The sequence below is a fragment of the Dunckerocampus dactyliophorus genome, chromosome 21 (genome assembly GCF_027744805.1).
Source record: "Dunckerocampus dactyliophorus isolate RoL2022-P2 chromosome 21, RoL_Ddac_1.1, whole genome shotgun sequence".
Taxonomy (NCBI): domain Eukaryota; kingdom Metazoa; phylum Chordata; class Actinopteri; order Syngnathiformes; family Syngnathidae; genus Dunckerocampus; species Dunckerocampus dactyliophorus.
Genome location: NC_072839.1, coordinates 7,030,175 through 7,054,454, shown reverse-complemented (window position 1 = coordinate 7,054,454; position 24,280 = coordinate 7,030,175). Strand labels below are relative to the sequence as shown.

The 24,280-nt window shown below is 40.7% G+C and overlaps 2 protein-coding genes across 2 annotated transcripts in view; both read right to left on the bottom strand.

Moving 5' to 3' along the window:
* Window positions 1-4,141: 4,141 nt before the first annotated feature.
* LOC129174400 (C-C chemokine receptor type 3-like) lies at window positions 4,142-8,033 on the bottom strand. Its single transcript, XM_054766384.1, has 2 exons — window positions 7,855-8,033; window positions 4,142-4,994 (listed from the first exon to the last, which is right to left on the bottom strand). The coding sequence occupies exons 1-2, from the start codon at window positions 8,031-8,033 to the stop codon at window positions 4,142-4,144; spliced, it is 1,032 nt and encodes a 343-aa protein (XP_054622359.1).
* A 6,405-nt stretch (window positions 8,034-14,438) lies between these two features.
* The window catches only part of LOC129174399 (collagen alpha-1(XXI) chain-like), a 79,975-nt gene continuing 70,133 nt past the window's right edge, over window positions 14,439-24,280 (bottom strand). Inside the window, exons 26-28 of the mRNA XM_054766382.1 lie at window positions 19,402-19,596; window positions 17,735-17,812; window positions 14,439-17,654 (exon numbers count right to left, since the gene is read on the bottom strand). Coding sequence (XP_054622357.1) covers window positions 17,467-17,654; window positions 17,735-17,812; window positions 19,402-19,596 — 461 coding nt within the window. The 3' untranslated portion in view covers window positions 14,439-17,466. The remainder of the gene's footprint in view (window positions 17,655-17,734; window positions 17,813-19,401; window positions 19,597-24,280) is intronic.

Below are 24,280 nucleotides of genomic sequence, written 5' to 3'. Positions count from 1 at the left end.
GGAACCCTGACTGAGGCTGCTTTGTGTCGATTTTCCCACCCGTACTTATTAGACAATACATCAGGTCAGGCTTTTCATAGCAATTTTACGGCTAAAAGGCACCTTGCTTCTTACGGGTTAACAGTGTGACTTCAGCATGAGTGTGCTGTCCCCCCACCTTATAAATATCACTGTAGACTAAAAAAAATGGGCACAAAATTCCACTTCCTCTTTCCTCCCACTTGTGTAATAACTGCACGATTGTCATGAAATACAAGGCGCGGACTTCTTACTTGAAAGCCATACTTAGCTGCAATTCATTTTTGACAGCTTCATTTCGGTGTTTTCCTATATCTTCAACAAGTGTGCGCCGGCGAAAATTTAAGACCGCTTTTGCAATTTATCGCAGGACGGAGCTCTGTCTTGTCACGGAGGGGATTTAAGGCCATTGATGCTGGAGGGTCGCTGTGCGAGGGATCTGTTTTAAATCAGAACTCGTGCTGGGACGCCACAATGGGAATGTGATAAATGAAGAGCCACAGTATGGTTGGGGATGCGACATACTGTAAATTACTTTCTCCTGCCGTCATTTTTTTTTTTTTTTTTACCGGTGTAGTCTATATATTAACCCTCGACTAATCTTTGCCCAGGTTGTAATATTTCTCTGGAATTACTGCCAAGCCGCCACGGGAGTGGAGGTGATGAACACCGGGATTATTTACACAGGAGAAACATCTTGAGTGATTTGCCGCTAAATTCTTGATCATGTGGGTGAGGACTGCGAGGAGGCTGCGTTTTTATTTCAAACCAGGAAAATATGCATCGACTTTTACAGCTGCTTCCCAAAGATTGAGGAAAAAGACTTGGTTGGGATGAACTAGAGAGCAGGAGGAGTCGAAAAAAAACACGGCAAAAACGTGACAAACAAGGCAAAACACGACAACAAATATCAAGAAATACCTGATATAATATCACCTTTCGACAAAACTTTGTCATACAGCGCTTGCGTCTTTGTCCCTCTTAAATAAACCCCCACTCTGCTTTTTATTAAAGCCTCGCCTTCTCCGAGCTGCTGTGGCGCAGTCCCTCAGATTACCGTAATGACATGTATAGCACTGAAAAGCGCAATGACGAATTGTTATTATTAATAGTCTAATTGTTTTGAACAGAAGACCTTCTTGGCACACACACTCACACAGCACAATCAAAGTTGCATATGACTGATGGAAAAATACTGGGAGAAGAGGCAGACACACAACAGACATCAGTTATATTAGTATTATATTAGAGGTGTTAGATCTACATTTTCAGTCTAGTAACTTCTCATAGAAGGCCTTCTTGACGCACACACACTCACATAGCACAATCAGAGTTGTGCAACACATATGACTGATGGAAAAATACCGTGGACATTGTCCCAATGTCAAGCGTTGATTGTGAATTACTGTACAGTAAGTGTGATAAACAATACATCGACCAAAAATATCATAGCTTTCTGTGGTCAGCAAAAGAAAAAAAAAATCCCCTCAACAAGAACATTTGTCAACATTTGTCTTTTTCTAGACTTTATTCATGTCTGGTACTATTTTCTTTTTACCCAAATGTGTTTTGTAAACAAACCTTGCTTGACCTTGTATGTACAGTAGATGCCAGCATCATCTCTGGCAAATGCGGTTGCGCAAATTCAGCTTTGTCTCCAAAAGTTCATTTCCAAGAGGGCGAAATGTCACACAAATCTATTTGGAAGTGATTGTAATGAAGCGGCCGAACAACAGCAACGTGTAAATAAATGAAATGGTTTCCTTTTTGTGCAGGGCCCTTGTTCCCGTTGCTTGATAAGAATCTCTTATGTCTTCATTTAGTCACAGTGACAAAGTAGTAACAGAGGGAGGTTAGACTGACCTGCTTGACTTTATATTTATGTACTTGAGGTGCTTATTTGGTGGGCACAGCACTTCCACTTTATAGGAAAACCACACTTTTTGGGGGAATTTTGCCCATCATCCACAATCCTTATATGAGACATGAACCACACATCTTTCTCTTTTCTGTGCGGAAAAGACTATTTAGACTACTCAGACTATTCAAAGATACAAAAATAGATCAAAAGAGACAGCTCATTACTGCGCATAATGGGACACCTATGCTGCCTACAAAGACTGCTTTTAAAACAACTCCAACAAGATTTTGGGGGTTTTGTGACCATGCAGTAACAGCTACGTTCATGAAAACATGTAATACTTACAGTATTTTGGTCCTTTTAAGCATTACCGGAACTTCCTTCCAGCAGCAGCTCCAATTTGTGGCTTTACCCTTCGTTAGTCGTCTGAGGCATTGTGAGTGCGTGGTGAGGCTAGTCGGTAGCCGGCTAGTAGCTAGCCAGTGTGGTGTGGCAAAGTGTCAATACTCCAGTAATGTACCGTAAATTCCATTGTATAGCCAAACAACATTAAAATCGGCACACAGCAACTAACACTCAAACGTTATACCTTAAAAATATAGAAACATGTACCAATACGAGTTTTATATGAAAAAAAAACAACATTTGTGTTCCCATTTGACAAAATCATTTCATTGGAGGAACATAGAAGCATAGAAAATGGTGCTGCAAAGCTGCTTCTGGCCACCAGATGGAGCCGGGCACCCGGAGCTCAATGCAGAAAGAGGGAAGTTTCAGCGCCCCAATGAATGCGTTGCTCAGACGCAATGCCTTATGGGATTTAAAAGTCATATTGGGACATGTTTGTATATTTGTATATACTCCTTTTGTGTATAAAGTTGCTGTGTGATGAATTTTGTGCTGTTAGTAAAGTCTTCTTTAAAAGAAGAGGCCTGTTTTGTTGTTAAATTGGTATATATACTGACCTCCACTGGGTTCTCGTGCCAAGTAAAGAGCTATTGTTGCCTCACTGACTCGTGAGCGGCACAGTATTTAAACAATCAGAAGTAAAGGAGATGTCACAAGATTCAAATTTTGCTATAAATTAGCCGCACCTCTGCGGCAGGGTTCAATGTTTAAGAAAAAAGGAGTGGCTTGTACACCGAAATTTACGGTAGTTTGATCGGTGTAACAATGTTGATCATAATAAAAACAATGTTGCTGTAGCTTGGTTAATATGCATGTCACATTATATGTAAATGGACGCTTTTGGCAGTTTTTGGATTTTTTTTCAGAAGGCTTTTATAGGCGGAATAAGTGTTTCCCATTCCGTGCATTTTTAGCTCCGTCTTTTTATCTGTTTTTATATCTTTAGAACATGCAGAAAAGCGCAAGACGTGTTCATGTCTCACATAAGGATTGTGGATGATGGGCAAATTTCCAAAACAAGTGCAGTTTTACTTTAAGAAGCCAAACAATTACCACTTCCCCACAGAATGGGAGGATAACTTTTTTTCACGCCATGGCTGACTTCATGCCATGTTAAAGTTAAGTGTTAATGCCTCAATGTTTTGTGTCGTCACTGTTTTGTAGTTTATACAGTCTATTATTAGTAAAAAAAAAAATGCATATTTAAGCAAATATTACATATTTTTTGCCTAAATTAAGCATTCTGAAGACGCATTCGAAAACGTGATTCTATACTGGTCACTAGGTGTCAGTAATGTTATATTGGTGAGACAATAGCCACCACAGGAAGTAGTGTCCAGAACAGGCCGTTAAAAAAAGAACAAGGAACTCCCCCAATATTATGTCTTATGTGTAATATGTCTTATTTTCTCTTATTATGTCTACTATATTGGGTAATACGAGTGTAAATGTGACTATAGGGGTGTTATTTCATGTCGAGAGGACTCTAATAATGTTAAAATCCATATTTAAAAGGTCGTTAACAGGTTTTCTATGCTATGAACTGTGAAAATATTCCTTTTATAAATAAGGAATCCTACTAAGCAGAAATTCACTTGGTAAAGTATTGCATTCATATTTTTGTTGAGTGTATATGTCGAGCTCATCAAACAAGTTTTGCTTCGCTTTGAATCTAAGCCACTCTGAACACATTTAGCACTAAAAACTTACCGCCCAAAAATCCAAAACAGTGCAAATCTTAAGCAATGGTTACAAATCACGTCTGCTTTCCGATCGTAACTTAATCAGGATGATTCTGCTACCAGATATTCCATTGCTGAGTGTAATGTCAACCCCAAACGATGCATTTTCGGACTAGTATGGCGTACTTTTAGTGGACATATTGGTTCCACTGTACTGGGAGCTTCTGCAATGTCTCTTTAACTGCGGGAGGTTTCTCACAACCAGCTGTCTGAAATAAGTCTGGAATCTTTTCCCAACAAATGTATAAAAGATGGGACTGATGCAAAAGTAGATGTAAGCAAAGTTACGCGTCACGTGAAGCGCATAGCTCCTTTTCCGTGCTTGCTCACAATCTTGGGATTCATCATGCGTCAGGAGTACAACGTTGAACGGCGTCCAGCAGATAAAAAACAGCAGCACAATGATGAATATCAGCCTGACAGTCTTGAACTTGGTAACCAATTTAGATGAGACGACAGTGATGGCAATACCGACGTAGGAGTAAACAATAACCGCCAGGGGGAAAAGAAAGAAAAGGAAAAGCTGGATGTAGAAACCAGATATCCTTAGCCGAGACACGTCGATGAAAGGCAAGTCGCCTGGATATTCTTGACAGTACGTGTTGTTGTCAACATAACTGATGAAAGTAGTGTGGAGAATCATGGGCTTAACGCACGCCAGCCCACTGGCCAACCACACCACAAAGCAGGAGCCCACCGCGTAGCTCTGGTTCCTCATCCGAGATGTACTCAGGGAATAAACGACAACAAGGTGGCGGTCAAAGGACAGAAGAGCAAGAAAGAGGACAGAACTGTAGAAACCCAGGTAGTAGACAGTGCCGACTATCTTGCACATAGCTGGGCCGAAGATCCAGTTGGACATCTGCATGTAGACTCCCAGGAAGGGCAGGCTGCTCACGAAGATGAGCGACGACGCCACCAGGTTCAACAGCAGGATGTTGGTAACCGTGGTCATCTTCTCAAACCTGTGAAGACATCAGTTACTCACTGATCTGATGAAATTAGTGCGCAATCTTCATAAAATCAGACCCCAGCTATCTTTTTTAATGTATTTAATCCTACAGGATTTGCCATTACAGCGCTCCCTCGTTTATTGCTGTTCATTGGTTTCTGACCAATAAAAAAAAGTGATAAGTGAATTTCTGCCAATTTCCTTATTTATACATGGTATATTTTCATAGTTACAGCATTGAAAACCTGTTTAAAAACTTGTAAATATGTTTTAAACATTATTAGAGCCCTCTAGACATGAAATAACACCCCTATAGTCACCTTTACACTCCTATTACCCAATATAGTAGACATAATAAGAGAAAATAAGACATAATATAGAATCATATGATAGCATCGGGAGTTCCTTGGTTGTTTTTTTTTTACTTCCTGTTCTGGACAGTACTTCCTGCGGTGACTATTGTCTCATCAATGTAACATTACTGACAATTAAAGAAAACACCATCTTTGAATACGTCTTCCGAATGCCTAATATTTCTATTTTAGTTCATTTTGCCATTTTTATGCTTGAAAATGCGTTAGAAAAATCCGTAAAATTTGCTTCAATGTGTATTTTTTCTTCGCTAATAATAAGCTGTACACAACCATAAAACAATTAATGTAGCCTATTTTGGAAAAACTGCAATAGAGTGAAGTAGTGATGTGTGATACCACTGATTTCATTTCCGATCCCAGCAAAATTACTGAGTAAAATTCAGGCTGGTATCAGCGATATTGACCTGAGGTATCTGGTAAAGATGAAAAAGTAGTGCATAAAGAATACAATGCATCTAATGAATCTATTAATTCAATAAATTATTAATTTTAATACATTAAGAATGTATTCATTCATTTAAGTTATTTATTTAAGGAATATTGACATAGCAGGGTGATTGACAATATTGCCAAGCTAATATACAACAAGCGAAAAACCTGACAAAATCATGTAAAATATGTGAAAATGATATTTTAAACAATAAAATTATGAATTATTAGTAACGACTTAAGAATGGAAACTTTATTAACAATTCCCACATGGCTCAGTTTCAGACAAACGTTACCTCAAATGACTAAAGTACCGAAAGTATTTATATTTGGATGTGAGAATCGATTTCAAAGCATGACGAGCCGGTATTGGAAGTATCAATATTTCAGTCCCGATCAGCACATCACGAGAGTGAAGCGTGAAATTAGAAGCTGAAAGTGGCGAGGGATTACTGTATAGCTATACAAAGTGTGTCCTTGAAGGCACCAAAATGAAAGGACATATTCATTCATTCATTCGTTCATTATCCAGTGTTTGCTGCCAGTGTGTCTTTTGTATCATGACAGGGGCAAATGTGAACTATGAGGCTAGTTTTGAATGAACCAGCACTTATTATGGCAAATGAACTGATAGCTTGAAAGGAACGTGTCATGATGGCTTGAAAACTGTGAGCCTTGATGGAAAATTCGAGGAAAAAAAGTACACTTTTTAGTGGCGTGAAAAAGTTTTTGCCCCTTCCTGATTTCTTATTCTGTTTCTTTGTCGCACTTAAATGTTTGAGATCATCAAACAAATGTAAATATTAGTCGATGAAAACACAACTGAACACAAAATGCAGTTTTTAAATGAAACTTTTGATTATTAAGGGAGAAAAAAATCCAAACCTACGTGGCCTTGTGTGGAGAAAGTGATTGCCCCCCCTGTTAAAACATAACTTAGCTGAGATGAATTGAGATCTATCAGTCTGGAAAAGGTTATAAAGCCATTTGTAAAGCTTTAGGACTCCAGCCAACCACAGTGAGAGCCATTATTCACAAATAGTGAAAACATGAAAGAGTGGTGAACCTTCCCAGGAGTGTCCGGCCAACCAAAATGACCCCAAGAGCGCAGCGACGACTCATCCAAGAGGTCACAAAAGACCCCACAACAACATCCAAAGAACTGCAGGCCTCACTTGCCTCAGCTAAGGTCAGTGTTCACGACTCCACCATAAGAAAGACACTGGGCAAAAACGGCCTGCATGGCAGAGTTCCAAGATGAAAACCACTGCTGAACAAAAACAATTTTCATCTAAATTTTGCCAGAAACCATCTTGACAATCCCCAAGACCTTTGGGAAAATACTCTGTGGTCTGATGAGACAAAAGTTGAAATTTTTGGAAGGCGTGTGTAAAAGTAATGCCACATTTCAGAAAAAGAACATCATACATCATACCGACAGTAAAATATGGTGGTGGTAGTGTGATGGTCTGGGGTGTTTTGCTGCTTCAGGACGTGGAAGATTTGCTGTGATAAATTGAACCATAACTTCTGCTGTCTAACATAAAATCCTGAAGAATGTTGGTGACCTCAAGCTGAAAGCAACTTGGGTTCTGCAGCAGGACAATGATCCAAAACACACCAGCAAGTCCACCAATGAGTGTCAGAAGAAAAACAAAATGAAGACTTTGGAGTGGTCTAGTCAAAGTCCTGACCTGAATTCTATTCAGATGCTGTGGCATGACCTTAAAAAGGCGCTTCATGCTGGAAAACCCTCCAATGTGGCTGAATGACAACAATTCTGCAAAGATGAGTGGACCAAAATTCCTCCACTTTTTTTCTCCCTTAATAATAAAGAGTTTCATTTAAAAACTATTGTGTGTATTCTGTGTTCAGAAAAAAATGACCTTCTCTATCGGGCTAGATCATTGCACGTTGTCACTGGACAGTAATGGCCACTCCTAAATGTTTCCATCTCTTTATGGGACTTTATGAGTTGTATGTGACTCGATAGCAGTTCAGTGGTTGACGTCTCCTTTTACTCTCTCTCTATGTTCTCGCTGTCTTCGGTTAATCTGAAGGCTCACTCACCTGTAGATGATAACCAGGACAAGCCCATTGCCAATGAGGCTGAACAGAAACATGAAGTAGTAAAGGATGGACAGCTGAGCTCCCACATGGTTGTCACCATCCCAACGACACGGCGCCACCGGTGTGGCGGGATCATCACTGTAGTTGTCATAGTCGTAGTCTGATGTGGTCGCTTGCATCTTAATGTCCATCTTTGATGACCTAAAATGTCCGAAAAGTCATCAAAACAGCATTCGTGTTTGTATTTATCTGTAAATACCGTAAGTAGGTAGGCACTCATCAATCCATCCATTCATCCATTCATGAGTTCAGCTCATGGAAAATGAGTGTTTATGTTTTTTTTGAGTATCTATTGTCAGCCGAAAATTAAAAAAAAAAAAATCATGATCAAAATTACACACAAAATTAGTCCATGCTCTTGAAAAATCTCAACTAAAAAATATCAGTATCAGCATGACCTTGTGTATATGCCATCAGATCTGCGATATCGTGTATCCAGCGTGAGTCCTACAAAATAACCTTCAGGATGTTGTGGTGGCAAAAAAAAAAAAAAAAAAGCACACAATTGTTTGAACAAATATCTGGCAAACTGGAGCTGACTTACCGTCTGGCCTCGTCCTTGTTGTCTGACTCTGAGGGCGAGCTGACTCACAGTGAGTTCAAGTCACCCCATGATAAATCAGCCACTAAGGGGAAGGAAGCATTCAAGAATAATGTCGTTTTTAAGCTTGCCTCCATGCATGTGACTTGCAGACGCACAACACTGGTCCTCGGATTATAGCTCCTAAATCACTCACGCTGTACACAGAACACATGAAGCACCTGTAAAATACAGTACAGGTGGTAAAGTGCAACCCTTCCACTACACTGCTTAGTTATTACTAGAGATGTCCGATATTGATGATGATGCGGACTGAGATCCGCCATTTGATGATGGCTGCCATCGACATATGAACGAATTAATTGTGTGCGGGAATACAGCGTCTTCCACATCAGCTAATTATGCTCTCAAAACAATGTTATAACGGCCAAATTATGTAGTTTATGGGCCAAATACCATCAAAGGTAATTCTTAAGTCTTACCTGTGAAATGTTATACTCCGGGATTTGGTTTGCAGCACATGAATGAGGCATCTTCTCCGCTCTGACTCTTGCCATGTCCAATATGGCGGCGACGTCGCCATACAGTTCAGCGCTCGATGCGCCATGACCTGCTATCCCGAACACGGTTACGCAAAACATTGGCTCAACTATATGCTGCATGTTGACTGTTATGACGACAGCAATGTTGTTTGTGGCGCTTAAAGGGCCATATCGGCTTTCATCATAGGGAAAAAAAACATACGGATATTGATTGATATTACAATTTTATGCCAATATTGTGCCGATAATATCCCAATATTATCCCATAGCGATGTCCGATAATATCGGTAGGCCAATATTATCGGACATCGCTAGTTATTACTGTCGCTTTCATAGCAGCAGATCCTTCAACTTGCTTGAAGATATTGTAGCGACCTGGCAGTTATGTGTAGTGTTAAAGAGTTTTGTGACTTCTGCATTTCTGTAAACCGAAAAGACAGTCGAGTTTGCTGATGTTTTGGCGCGTTTCGATCGATGGCAGACTAGTGTATTTTTCGCTGAAACTAGTTCTCGAGCGAGTCTTGTGTTTATGGACCTAAATTAAGTTTTTAGTTAGAGGAACACCTGGAATTAAAAGAATAAATGCATGAATGGAATCAAAAGGGCTTACTGTCATCCCTGTGGTTGTCTTGCAGGCCTTTCTACCTTCTTAAAGCTTTGTCCCAGGCTAGTCTTCTCCTCCAAGATCTCCTTGCACGGAATCCATGAATTATGGTTTCAACAGTCGAGCGGTTCGGACCAAAAGAGGCGTTTCTCCTCAATTCCCATTAAAAATCAATCTTAAAATGATCTGGTCAAAATGTTGTCATTGTTTAATGTTAATAATCTTGATTTTCATATAAAATAGATTTCTAAAAAAAAACATTGGAATGCAATGCAGTCATGTCTTCAAAACAAATACAGTTCACCCGCCTTTTACAGATATACAGTAAAGATAAATAATACTTAGAATCTTGTCAGGATGTATTATAAATAGATAGGATTTGTTTAAACTACGTCTGCTACTTATGCTTGACAAGCATTAAAACCGATCACGTCATTGCACTACCAGCATTGGAAAAAAAAAAAAAAACAAAGATATAAAAAAACGATTACAGCTTTCAAACTCACAGTGTACAATTAATGGAGAAAAAAAAACAACAAACATGGAAGATAAATTTGTTTTGCGTATTTTGGGGAATAAACATGGTTCACTTAGTATGCAACAGGTTTTCCAGTATAGTGAAATTGCATTTTATGATGTCGGGCCCATCACATCCAGTCTATTATTATTTGTTATCACAAACGTATTGTTTTCATACTATTGAGTTTTCAATATTTGTCTTGGCTGTTATTCCAGGGTAAAATAGTAGTTCAATAGCTACCCATGGGCTGCATATCCTCAAACAGTGGCCTCAATTTATCCTTCCCCTCCTTAACCCCTCGCCGCTGGCTGGCCGTCCACTACTTTCATGACGCAGCCAGGGTTTTTTTCCGTGCCCCCCATTTGCGTGCCTAGGTGTGTTGTACATCATTAAAAAGCCTAGTTTGTTGCGATTCCACTGATACACGCCATTCTAAGATACAATCATAAGCGCAGGCTGGGTAAACACGAATGCTACGCCAGTCATAAACATGCATAAACATGAATGCTACTCATTACTCTGCTGCACACTTTCATCATTTAGTCAGATGCACATGTTTTCCACGTATTATTGATCGAAAATTCAATTAGCCTGGATGGCACACTGTGATACCGGAACACTTCTGACTGACGCCTCACTCGACCCAACAATTGTATTATTTTGTTGATATTGTTGCATTGTCTGAGACTGTTGTGTTTAAGAGATGTGCGATTCATGAATGAGTTGTTCAAAACTCGAGTCAAGTCCAGTTTGACTTACTCGGGTATTTCAGGAAGACTCATTGGTGCTCGACGAAGATTCAAGTTTCACTGACTGACTAGTGCTCGACAAAAGCTCAGGTTTCATTGAGTCCCGGGTGCTCGACAAAGACTAGAGTTTCACTGACTCACGGTGCTTGCTGAGCATCTACAGCTGCTGAACTTGTTGCGCATGAGTCTTACGGACTTGCGTGTGCTGGACGAAGACTCAAGTTACACTGAGTCACGAGTGCATGATGAAAACTTGAGTTTCACCGACTCACGGGTGCTCGACAAACCCTCACGTTTCACTGACTGAAGGGTCCTCAACAAAGACTGGAGTTTTATGGACTTGCGTGTGCTTGATGAAGACTCAAGTTTCACAGACTCACGAGTACTTGATGAAGACTTGAGTTTCATTGACTCACGGGTGCTCGACAAAGACTCGAGCTTCACTGACTCACGGTGCTCGCTGAGCATCCACAGCTGCTGAACTTGTTGCGCATGAGTCTTACGGACTTGCGTGTGCTGGACGAAGACTCAAGTTACACTGAGTCACGAGTGCATGATGAAAACTTGAGTTTCACCGGGTGCTCGACAAACCCTCACATTTCATTGACTCAAGGGTCCTCAACGAAGACTCATGTTTCACTGCTCAACAAAGACTCGAATTTCATGGACTTGCGTGTGCTTGATGAAGACTCACGTTTCACAGACTCGCGAGTACTTGATGAAGACTTGAGTTTCATTGACTCACGGGTACTTGGCGAAGACTCACGTTTCACTGAATTGCGGGTGCTGGACAAAGACTTGAGTTTCACTAATTCACGGATACTCAACAAAGACTTGAGTTTTACTAAGTCATGGGTACTTGGTGAAGACTCACGATGCTTGACAAAAACTCGAGTTTCTCTGACTCGCAGATGCTCGACATAGAGTCGAGTTTGACTTACTCGGGTATTTGACGAAGATTCAAGTTTCACTGACTCGCGAGTACTTGATGAATGCTTGAGTTTTACTGACTTACGGGTGCTAGACGACGACTCACGTTTCACTGAATTGCGGTTGCTGGACAGACTTGCGTTTCACTGATTCACGAGTACTCAACAAACACTCGAGTTTTACTGAGTCATCGATACTCGGTGGAGACTTACGTTTTATGGACTCCCGATGCTTGACAAAGATTCAACTTTCTCTGACTCGCAGATGCTCGACATAGAGTGGAGCTTGACTTACTCGGGTATTTGACGAAGACTCAAGTTTCACTGACTCATGGGTAATCGATGAAGACTCGGGTTTCACTGACTCACAGGAGCACAACAAAGACTGAAGTTTCACTGACTCATGGGTGCTCGACTAACACTCGAGTTTCACTGACTCACGAGGGTGCGACAACGACTTGAGTTTGACTGACTCATGGGTACTCTGCAAAGACTCGAGTTTCAGTGACTCACGGTGCCTGCTGAACCTGTTGCGCATGTGCGAGTCTCGTCTTTGTGACGAGTGATCAAGTATCAAGTATCCGATTCACTTCAGTGATAAGAACTTGAGTCAGTAAAAGGAATCGAGTTTCCCATCACTCATCGTGCGTACAGTAAATGATGAAGTGATGAAGTAACCACTCAAAAATCAAGACAATTGTTCAGCTAAAGTGTTTGCCTTATGCATACAAAAAGTCATCCTTGTGACTTAAACAACCACACTACAGCTTCTTATTCTTTGGGGAAAACCTTGGAACTTGCCAACTAAAAGTCTGACAAGTCGAAATGTACCATATGAAAGAGAAAAACAACAGCTCAGAAGCCGGCTTTCTGAAGTGTGAACCCTGGAGAGAGGCGCTCGTTACGTTTGTTATCCCACAAGGCATTTGTCAAGGTTCCAAATGACAGTTTTGTGCTGATGTTTGTCTCCGCCATACACGGAATAATAAACCACTTTTCAGAGGAAACCGAAAGAGAAGCCAATTCTGACAAGGAAACCATATTTAATCTGCAACTAATTGGCAAAGTACGATCCCAGTTGGAGAGAAATGTTGTCCTCCTCATTGCACAAAATGTTTTTCTGCCTACGTCTGTACCTGTATCTTTTTGTCTGGAGCAGCTCATTTAAATCCGGCAACATCTTTTTCTTGTTAAATCCAGCTACCTGGAATCTGAAATAACTGCAAATGACTGAGCTTATCTGAATTCCCTCTTTTAAGACACTGGAGGGATTATGCAAGTATAATGTCCTAAACAGCTTGGAGTCTCTCAAATATACGTAACCAAACAAAAGTCATGCATAAAAATGACAAATTATGCCGTAAGTAATTTACCGACTCACATTGCAGGCCTCCTACAAAAACCGTGGTCCAAAAAAAACGGTGCTGGAGTAAAAACCTGCAGGAAAGCTTGATTCTGACGCCATGAAACAATGCAGAAATGTTCGATCAACTAGCGGGCACGTGGATAAAAATTAAAAACAGAGCGACTACGTTGGTGTCTGAAAGCCTAACACTCCGAGTTACGCACTGAGCTTGAACAGCGCCTGCGCAGTGCAGTTATTCATTCTTCTGTGTGCGTAATATGAACAAATAAGATTTATGATTATGTTGCGCATTAAGAGTATTTAATCATGAAAATTGCATTCTTATTGTGTGTTAAATGAGAGCTGGTCTTCTGTTTCTGGAACTGCTTGTTGTTTTCTACATTCGCCCCTTATAAGAGCTTTGAGGTTTGAATTGTCTTCAGTTTTTCCAAAATTGGTTTGGTGGAGTTTTTTAGCTGACGTTCTGACGGTTACGTTGATGTGTGCATATTTAAACAAGTACACGCCCCCCCCCCGTACTGGGCTGCACTACTTGGCTGGAACCAGCAGAGGCGCTGTTGGTTCAGTCTCAACTAATTTATGGTCTTTGAAGAACAGGACATTTGCTGACATCTGCTATGGCAACCTCCTCGAGCAGCATTAATATGCCACTGGCCTTGAAACAGGAGTCCTAATCAATCACGAGGATTCCTTTTTCCCTGACGGTAGATCATAGAAATTGAGTTAATGCTCATCCCTAAGCCAATCATAATAATAAACACAGCCAAAGCAACAGAAAACATGTCACACATTGGAATTAATCTGCTTGTCTTTACTGAACTGATGATGCCAAAAACTGGTGGCAAGCACACGAGCTGGCACGCTGGCCACCGTGTCCTGTATTTAAAAACTGGCAACAGCCACTCATGTTCGCCAACAACTCTTTTCTTTACAGCAGTTTATGAGATAATGCAGATGGTATACAACAAGCAATAAAGTCTTAATAGGATGGACTCTTCACAGGCCATCATTACTGCAATGTTCCATAAATTATATGGGAAATTATCATAAATATGCATGAAAAATGTTTGCTGCGCTCGCAACAAAAGGCTACCGTAGAATTACTTTGCAGTGCTTGCACTGGCATGGACGGACTCTGCAATGTGGTGCAATAAAGAGCTAACATATGCTGGCCTCCGACTGCTGCTTGTTTTCAATATTTGCTCATTTAAGTGGTTTGAATTGTTGATAAATTTACAGAAAATATATGTAAAATGTATGTATATCAGGGGTGTAACGATTCACTTCACTAACGACTTGTATCGGCAACCACAAATCGTGATACGAATCAAATCGTTATTACAACGAATCGTAATATATGTATACATATCTTTTGCTTAAAATTTTTTGTTTGCTTAACAAATTAAATGCAAATCAACCATCTTGAAAAATCAATATTGGTATAGGCAATACCAAATATTGATTTGGTTTCGGCTTGATCCCAAAATTTGCGGTATCGCCCAACCCTATTAAAAATCTAAACATTCAGCAGCCGTAGGTTTTACTTGTCCATGATTTAAAAATAAAGTTGTCTCCACAATAACAGAATTTTTGATGGGTCTGTCTGCATTGGGGTCCAAAATCCTACACAGTGGCTGAGCGATGGGTCAGTTCCATTTTTACTATGATTAATAACCACAAACACTTCAACACTGACCTAAAAGTCAGGGATGGGAGGTCATTTATTTATATATATTATCATAAATAATGATCCTTATTTTCTCTAAGAAAAAGAAACATGTATGCAAATATTTTTAGGATAAAATGAATGTCAAAACTAAAATAATAAAATGCCCCACGCCACTATATGACAAAATGCGGTGTATTATGTGATCAAGAGTCAGGTAAGCATCAACATGAGTTTGTCCTAAAAGTAAGCAAACATCAGCCCCCAACAGGCCTCCGATCCAAATATAATTAGTTATAATTTAAATATTTTGTAATTATTTTTTTATTTGATAATCGTATTTAGATGTAGAAGTAGCAGTTAGCAGCTCAGAAGTTTTATATTTTACATTTTGTTCCCTTCCATTACTGAACTTAACTGTGACCGAAGTACATACCAAAGTATGACAGTATATATATTGTATATATTAGGCATGTCCGATATTGGCTTTTTTGCCCTTAACCGATATGCCGATATTGGCCGACTCCCAATTTCCGATTCCAATATCAACCGATACTGATGCCGTTACCGACATGTGTTACATCTAGGGATGTCCGATATTGGCTTTTTTGCCAATAACCGATATGCCGATATTGGCCAACTCTCAATTTCCAATTCCAATATCAACCGATACTGACGCCGTTACCAACATGTGTTACATCTAGGGATGTCCGATATTGGCTTTTTTGCCGATAACCGATATGCCGATATTGCCCAACCCTTAATTTCCGATTCCAATATCAACCAATACTGATGCCGTTACCGACATGTGTAACATCTAGGGATGTCCGATATCGGCTTTTTTGCCGATAACCGATATGCCGATATTGCCAAACCCTTAATTTCCGATTCCAATATCAACTAATACTGATGCCGTTACCGACATGTGTTACATCTAGGGATGTCCGATATTGGCTTTTTTGCCAATAACCGATATGCCGATATTGGCCAACCCTTAATTTCCGATTCCAATATCAACCAATACTGATGCCGTTACCGACATGTGTAACATCTAGGGATGTCCGATATTGGCTTTTTTGCCGATAACCGATATGCCGATATTGCCCAACCCTCGATTTCCGATTCCAATAACAACCGATACCGATATGTGTAACATTTTCTACAGTAAAATTGTTGAAAAGTAACAATACTCTTACATGAGTACAGTTGTTTTGTTGGTTTTGTTTTGAGTAGATAATTAAAGTATTACGTATTTTACATAAGAATGCATTTGTGTTTCTTGTGCCTTGATTTATGTTATTTTTGAAAAGATTAATTTTATTTTTAGTTAAAGGGGTATTGTTTAAAATACATGAATTTGCTTATTATTATTTTGATTGATATCTTGTGTAATGTTTAAGACTGATGAGTAAGACTGGTATGTGGAGCTGATAAGTTCATCGTGAGCTGTGTTTTTACTCTGCTTGCCAAATAGAGGTACCTCTTTCTGGCGCTTTAAAGGCTACATCGGCTTTCATAATAGGGAAAAAAACCCATACCGATATTGGCCGATATTAGTTTCATGCCAATATCGGGCCGATAATACCCCCAGAGGTACACCAATTGTCATAGGGAGTACGTGGGGAAAAAAAGACAAACAATCAGCGCCTAACACTCACAATTATGAGTGCCAGGAGAACGGAGCAAAAAGGAAACAGAGCATGAAGTTGTTCATTGGTCTGTGTGCATCATACAGTATGAACAAATAAGTAAGTTTGATGATTATTTTGTGCATTAAGAGTGTTTCATTTCGAAGACTTCATTGAATCCCCGTACGACGCAGCAGTGAAAACCTGTCGCTCTGAGTGAGGCTTTTCCCCCAAAATGAGGCTTTATCGTTGGTTGTGTGTATTTGTGGACTTTGCATACTGCTTTATCGTGATTGTTAAAATGTCCCCTTCAATTTGGTATCAAATTAATATGCCGACTTAAACCATTGTCATTGTGAGCGGACAAAAAAAGTGACGCCCAAACTCGACTTCAGACTGGTATAAAAGTTAGTTATCTATTTATCAGTGCTCATGTGAAACTTTATCGAAAAGTGACCAAGCAAAATGTCAATCTTTCACCCGGAATTTCTATAAATTTCATGAACCAACGAATTATGTTCAATATTTCAAGATTTGTTTTTTTTTAAGCATGCAGGAGTAGGTGGTGCATGGCTTCAGGTCAAATGTCAGAAGGGTTACGCCACTGTAAAAAGTCACTGGGGTAGAGATACAGTATACAGCCTACCTTTGATCTAAAACTGCTTCACTGTGGTCACCTCACATCTTAATTGTCATCAGCAGATGAGCTTTCTTGGCGCACAAAAACCAGCATAAATACGTTCTAATTCCATTGGTGCTACTCGGTTTTTATGGCAACCGGAACCATGTTACTTAAACCGGAAGTCGAACCCAGTATATTACGACCACAAATTTCATAACTATGAATCATGTGGAACCCATTTCGGTTTGACCCAACATATGAGGTTATGTCTGCCTCCAGTGCTGCTGTGCTTCGGCAGGAGCCAACAGTCACACGTGAATCAGTGATACAGTAAATCGTCTCTGGATACACGTGGCTGTTAAAGCGAGTAGCACCTCTGTCCGTGTCAGATATTGGGTCCTTTGCTGTAATGTTCCCTTAGGTTGTAGGTCTGATAACACATGGATAGGTCACATATCCCCGGTATCCCTGGGTTACCCCTTTTACCCGGATCTCCAGGGGGTCCTGGCTCTCCAGGATTTCCTTGATTTCCTGGCTGGCCGACTCCATCGAAGCCAGAAGGACCTCGAGCCCCTTTGGAAGAAACGGAGAAAAAACTGGAACTGGATTTCATACGCAATTTATTTACAAACTGCAAAATGAAGCTTGCATACCTGGCTGTCCAGGTGGTCCTGGACGTCCCTGATGACCCTCTCCTTTGCTGCCCTTGAACCCTCTTGGCCCTATATCCCCTAGGGACATATCATGCCTGCTTAAAAAGGTATCACAACAGTACAACTATGAACCGTAAAGGTCAACATTTGTTTTTTCCCTCCAGTCGAGTTCATTTTTATGAGTTAATTATGGATACCCAGTAAATGTCTGCAATGTTTACATTGCCCCTAACAACCTTCTTTGTGACGAATGCTGCTCCAAAATACAAACTAATAATTCAAACGCAATTTTTAATGACACATTGCAAATTGAAAAGTTAATGTGCTCTTCCAGCGACCAGCCGAGAGGTGTCTGACTCTCAGGAGTCAATGAATGACAGTGCCGGCGTGTATATGCCGGATTTAAGGTGTTGCAGCGTGATAACTCAGTAACGCAGACTCTCCCTTTCAACCCGTGTCAAAAGCGCAGACCTCAAACTGCAGGCGAGTATTTGAATGGTGTAACTCAGACTTACGGTCAACAATATTCGCCGTGATTTCGCCTTCGTGTCGTCATTGTTTGTTACAAATTCGGATGCGATTTTGGTGCAAATTTAATTGCAGGTAAGCTCGTGCAGCAGGACTTGTAGAACTTGTGAGAGCAACACTTCTGAAATTGCACAACATAGTGTGAGCCCAGCCAGTGTTGATGCAAAACAATGCTGTTTTCTACAAATTTAGACCCGCAAGGCATGCTGGGGAACTTCCTGTTGGGGAAGTGTGCTTGCAGGCAAGCATAAAATAGTATTGTTTCGCATGTATATTAGTGTGTAAGCATTTCGCTATCCACATGGTCCGTGTGGTAGTGTTACATGATGTGATCCACAGGTCTTACTTGTTGTGTTATTTTTAGGTGCACTGTGACTGATGCAAGCAGTTCGATTGACGACATCTCGTCTAATTATGGCGACAATGAGCACACAAATTAGAAAACGAGTCCGTTTTGACCAAAAATCTGTGAATATGAGCGGTAGCAAATGCTGAATCCAGGATCCAAGTGAACAATATTTCAATAGAATATTTTGCTTCATCCTTGCTGATGTGTAAATATTGATAGTCAGGAAGTTGTGCTGCCTCTTAATCAATGTTATTAATGTCCTCCGCCACAGTAAACACTATTTTATAGGTGCTCTTCCCTTGAACTAACAAGGTGAAATCACATTCAGCAGTGAGATGTCATAGTTTGGCATCTTTCACGGATGATTAGCCACTTGAAGGGGTGCTAAATCAAAGGCAGCTCATTAAGTTGGTTTTGCACGCAGTATTTATTTGATTTTGCTCCGCTGACTTTTACTGGTGTTCGCTTGTTTAATAAGCTTGTTTTACGGGGCGCATTGAGCATCAACACATCCAATTTGTTAGCTGTTGGCACCGTTTTGATTTTAATCGCAGCTGAGAGCTGCTGTAAATTTGCCCCCGCTCTTGTTTTCATGAAGAGATGTTGTCATTTATTGTTATTGCATTCATCAGGGCGGAGAAGACTGAACATCTTTGCTCCGGTGTCGGTGGAGCAGGGCTGACCACTGGCTCAGAGGCACCACTGTCAACTCGCATTGACCTGTGCTCTGGGTTCCGCTTTTCATATGTCGGTGCCTAAAGGAGTCATTCAACATTGCTGCCAAAATTACCTTTGAGGCCCGGAGAACCTTGCAATCCAGGAGTTCCTGGGTATCCTGGAGAGCCAGTCCTGCCAGGGTGACCTGGAATTCCCATGGAGCCTTTAGGTCCTGGTGCACCTGGCTCACCGGGGAGTCCTTTCACACTTTGACAGGGTTCACACCTCGCTGAGGAATCCATGCTTCGGAGGAGTGCAGGGAGTTGAACTAAAGGGCAGAGTAAGCATAGAACACAGCATGCACGCATGAAGCGCACTGTTACCAACTCCTGTGTAAGAAAAGTAGCTATTGGCTGTCCTGCAAGTCGCTTGACGATGCCATCGGCTAATTTGCATATTATTTGCATATGATGTTGTAACGGATACTATAGGAAAAAAGCAGAGCCTCGTAGGAGAGACAAAAAAAGTGAGTAAAAACGCTTAGTTTTTAGCTTTTAGCTTCTTAGTTTGCTAATTTCAAATTGGCCATCACTTCATCAAAACAAAATAATGTAATATTTTGTCTCGGCTTGCACTTCTCAAAGTCTAGACAGCATAATAATTACATCCGGACTCGCCTACAGGCTCCACCGTTTATCTTGTAGTTAGGATAACTAGTCTGTTTACTATCACACATCGTTCTCCCATCACACGTTCTGACACACTGACAGGTAAGTGAGTCCCAATGAGGATTAAGTGTCTGGCCGAGATCCACACCGATTCATGGATGCATGGATTTCCATGATGCTCTCAGTGTGAAGCAGGAGCTGACAGTGCACTGATGGCTTGTGACTGCTTTGGGGTGGGCGGACCTCTTAGGGGCACCCACTGCTGCTCAGTGAGAACACAAACTGCGCATCAATGCATGCTTTCACTTTTAAGTCCCCAAATACCAGAAAACTCTCAGACGACGGCAGAAAAAGTACCTGGATTTGTCGCTGGTCACTTTTGAGAAGAGGGTTTGGAACGTCGCCAGATTTAGCGACAAAGTCGCCAAGTTGGCAAAACTGATGAAGCGAAGACTCTCTAAATACATCTACAACTGAGTGAACACAGGAAAGGTTTTCCTTTGTGTCATAAACCTGGTCAGAACAATCTCTCTTCAGACTGATCTGCAAAAAGACTGAAACGCTGTAACATGCATGCCAGGCTAGTAGGAAGCGATGTGACTTCGTAAAGAAATGTGCTTCTATTCTTACCTGAAACCTTCTTATATACCTTTTGACCACATTGACCCTACTAGGGAAGTCGATGCCCTTCCCAACACAACCCTCCCATTTATCCGGCCTTGGGACCAGCATTGCGCAGCTTGTGACAGAATTGAAAGAAATTGTGTGGTAATAAACATGTGCAAATTAAGATTCAAACGTATCGCATGAACAGGGCAGCCAGAAGCCAGTCAGATTGGCATTGCTACTATGAATGGTAATACAGTAATATTGAAGTGGCAGTGTGCAAGGCATTATTGGAAGTGTACATTAAGTGCTTTAGGCACACTTTGCAATCCAACCTACGTCGGTGTTCACAGCGTCAGCGAGTGACGTGTTGCTGTTTTTTTTTCCATCGGAGTTGTCCAAGCAGAAGCTGTAATAATTCTACATTTGATCAATTTTACTTAAGATTTGTCAAATCAACCCACATAGATGTTCAGCTTTATCTGCACCCATAATCACCCAGCGCTTCTATTGACGTGCACTGTATTTGGCTCAGAGCCAACTTTCAAGCACCCTTGATCACAGGTTTCGTTTCATAACACACCTCATACACAGAAGAGATCCGTGTTGACAAGTTAGTGACATTTTACTGGTTATATTTAGCCAGTTAGTGTGGGGACATAAGTGTTTCTTGCGTCACGCATTTATGTGGTAAACAACTACAAGCGATCAACAAAGGTGAAAAATGCGCCGAGCAGGCGCGAGGGAGTGAGCTCCACCTCTGTAACGCCGTTCAATGGACGTCTGAAGGCTGTAAAAACCCTTCCATAAAGCAACCCAGCCCGTGACCAACAGAGCCAAGAAGGTAGAGCTTGGACACACTCGCCTTCTTGGCTGGTAAAGCACGCATGGGTGTCCAAACTGTGGCGCGGGGGCCATCTGTGGAACGTGGATCATGTCGAAATAAAATAAACAAAAACAAAAAAAAAAAAAATAGAGGTAAAAAGCAAAAAGCTAAAATGTCAATACGAATAACTAAAAAAAACACTGAATTTGTTGTTAAATATGTATAATGTATGTCTATGCATATGTTGTTTTGGTAAATGGTCTTTCACTTGTATATTTTTTTTTTAAATTATAAATGTCAAAGGACAGCTGGACAGCCCTGATGGAAATAGACAAAAACAAGTAGATAAGAGAAAAACACACCTGCATTGTTTTGTGACTCGGTTAAATAAAAAGGTCTGTTTGTGCAGTCATATTTTTTCATTGTACTTTTCTTAAGATTAATGTTAAAATCTCGTCTCGTCTTGCTCTCGTGGACCCAATCCCGGGCATCGTCTCATCTCGTGAGTTGGGTGTCTCGTGATAACCCAATGATAAACAGTACCTTCATTGAATGGATAAAGAATAAGAAGTCTCAATGTAAATATTGTTCCTCCTCAAAAAACAAGCAGCCACAAGCATTTTACTGATGTTGTATAACACCCTCCTCAGCTCTCCTTTTTAGTGCCACCACACTTGAGTAAGAAACCAATCAGGGGCCTGTTTACCATATAGCCACAGCCAATTATGCCTCACAGCCTCCCCTTCAATGGTCTGCTGAAGCTGACCATCCATTTCATAGGAGCAGATCCTTTCACACTTCCAGCCATCTTTATCCCTGTTTAACAATGTCTAATTTCACTTTAATTTTCACTTTCTGTTTCTTTTTCTTTGACGAGCTTCACTCAGAAGCATATGCCTCACATTTGGGAGACATAAAAGAGGGAAAAAAGTTAACTAAAATGAACAAAAGTGATGTTGTCCTGTAGTGAGGCAGGACTACGTATAGTCCTCAGTATTAATCATTTGGGGGAGTGCGTACTAAAAAACAAAATGTCGTCACATGAAACGCTGCAATACGTAATATGAGCTCAGTAAGATCATTGACAAAACTACAAATTTCTTATATTTTTGCATGTTTGTCACACTTGTTGTGTTGTTTCAGATCATCAAATTAATTTAAATATTAGTCAATGACAACACAACTGAACCCAAAATGCAGTTTTTAAATGAAACCTTTTATTATAAAGGGAGGAAAAAAAAAAGAAAAATCCAAACCTACATTGCCCCCCACCCCCACAGAAAGAAAGTAATTGAGATCTATCATTCTGGAAATGGTTATAAATCCATTTCTCTAGATTTGGGACTCCAGCTAACCACATTGAGAGCCACAAATGGCGAAAACATGGAACAGTGGTGAACCTCCCCAGGAGTGGCTGGCCAACCAAACCAAAGAGCACATTTATGACTCATCCAAGAGGTCACAAAAGACCCCACAACAACATCCAAAGAACTGCAGGCCTCAGTTGCTTCAGTTAAGGTCAGTGTTCATGACCCCACCATAGAGAATGAACAGAATAAGAATTTCATTGCATAGTGTAACTCCCTGTTTTACTATGCATATGACAATAAAAATCTTGAATCTTGAATCTAAGAAAGAAACCGGGCAAAAATGGCCTGCATGGCAGAGTTCCAAGACAAAAACCATTGGGAAAATACTCTGTGGTCTGACGAGACAAAAGTAGAACTTTTGGAAGGTGTGTGTCCCATTACATCTGGCATAAAAGTAATGCTGCATTTCAGAAGAACACCATACCTGTCACGTCTTGTTCTTGGCATAGTGGCGATGACCCCAGTATGCAGAAAGCAGGCACTCGTTGCAGGAAAAACTTATCTTTAATGATGGCTGCAGCGCAGCGGCAGGAACTCGATAAAGAACGCTTTGCAGTAGCGTGTCAGGCTTACACAGACACCGACACAAACGAACGAAGGAACGAAATGCAACAACACAGAAAGATGCACGCACCTGAACTAAATAGGACAACTTAAATTAGCAACAGGTGCAAGACATAAAGAAGAAAGCAAAGCAGGCGGACACAAACCAGGCAAAACAGGAAGTACTACCAAAATAAGAGCATAGAACAGGAACTAAGGCATAAAAGTGTAAACACACTAAACTGTCACGCAGGCTAACACATAGATCGTGACAATACCAACAGTAAAATATGGTGGTGGTAGTGTGATGGTCTTGGGCTGTTTTGCTGCTTCAGGACCTGGATGACTTTCTGTGATAAATGGAACCACTGAATTCTGCTGTCTACCAAAAAATCCTAAATGAGAATGTCCGGCCATCTGTTGGTGACCTCAAGCTGAAACCAACTTGGGTTCTGCAGCAGGACAATGATCCAAAACACACCAGCAAGTCCACCTCTGAATGGCTGAAGAAAAACAAAATGAAGACTTTGGAGTGGCCTAGTCAAAGTCCTGACCTGAATCCTATTGAGATGCTGTGGCATGACCTTAAAAAGGCGCTTCATGCTGGAAAACCCTCCAATGTGGCTGAATGACAACAATTCTGCAAAGATGAGTGGGCCAAAATTCCTCCACAGCGCTGTAAGATTATTAGGTTATTAGGTTTAGGGGGCAAACACTTTTTCACACAGGGCCATGTAGGTTTGGATTTTTTTTCTCCCTTAATAATAAAAAGTTTCATTTAATTATAATTTATGTTCAGTTGTGTTGCCATTGACTAATATTTAAAATTGTGTGATGATCTGAAACATTTAAGTGTGACAAACATGCAAAAAAATAAGAAATCAGGAATGGGGGCAAATAGTTTTTCACACCACTGTATGTAACATATGTTCAGAAAAAATGTGGGGGTTGAAGGCTGTTTCAGACTCTCCATCACCGTAGCAACCACATGTCGCATAC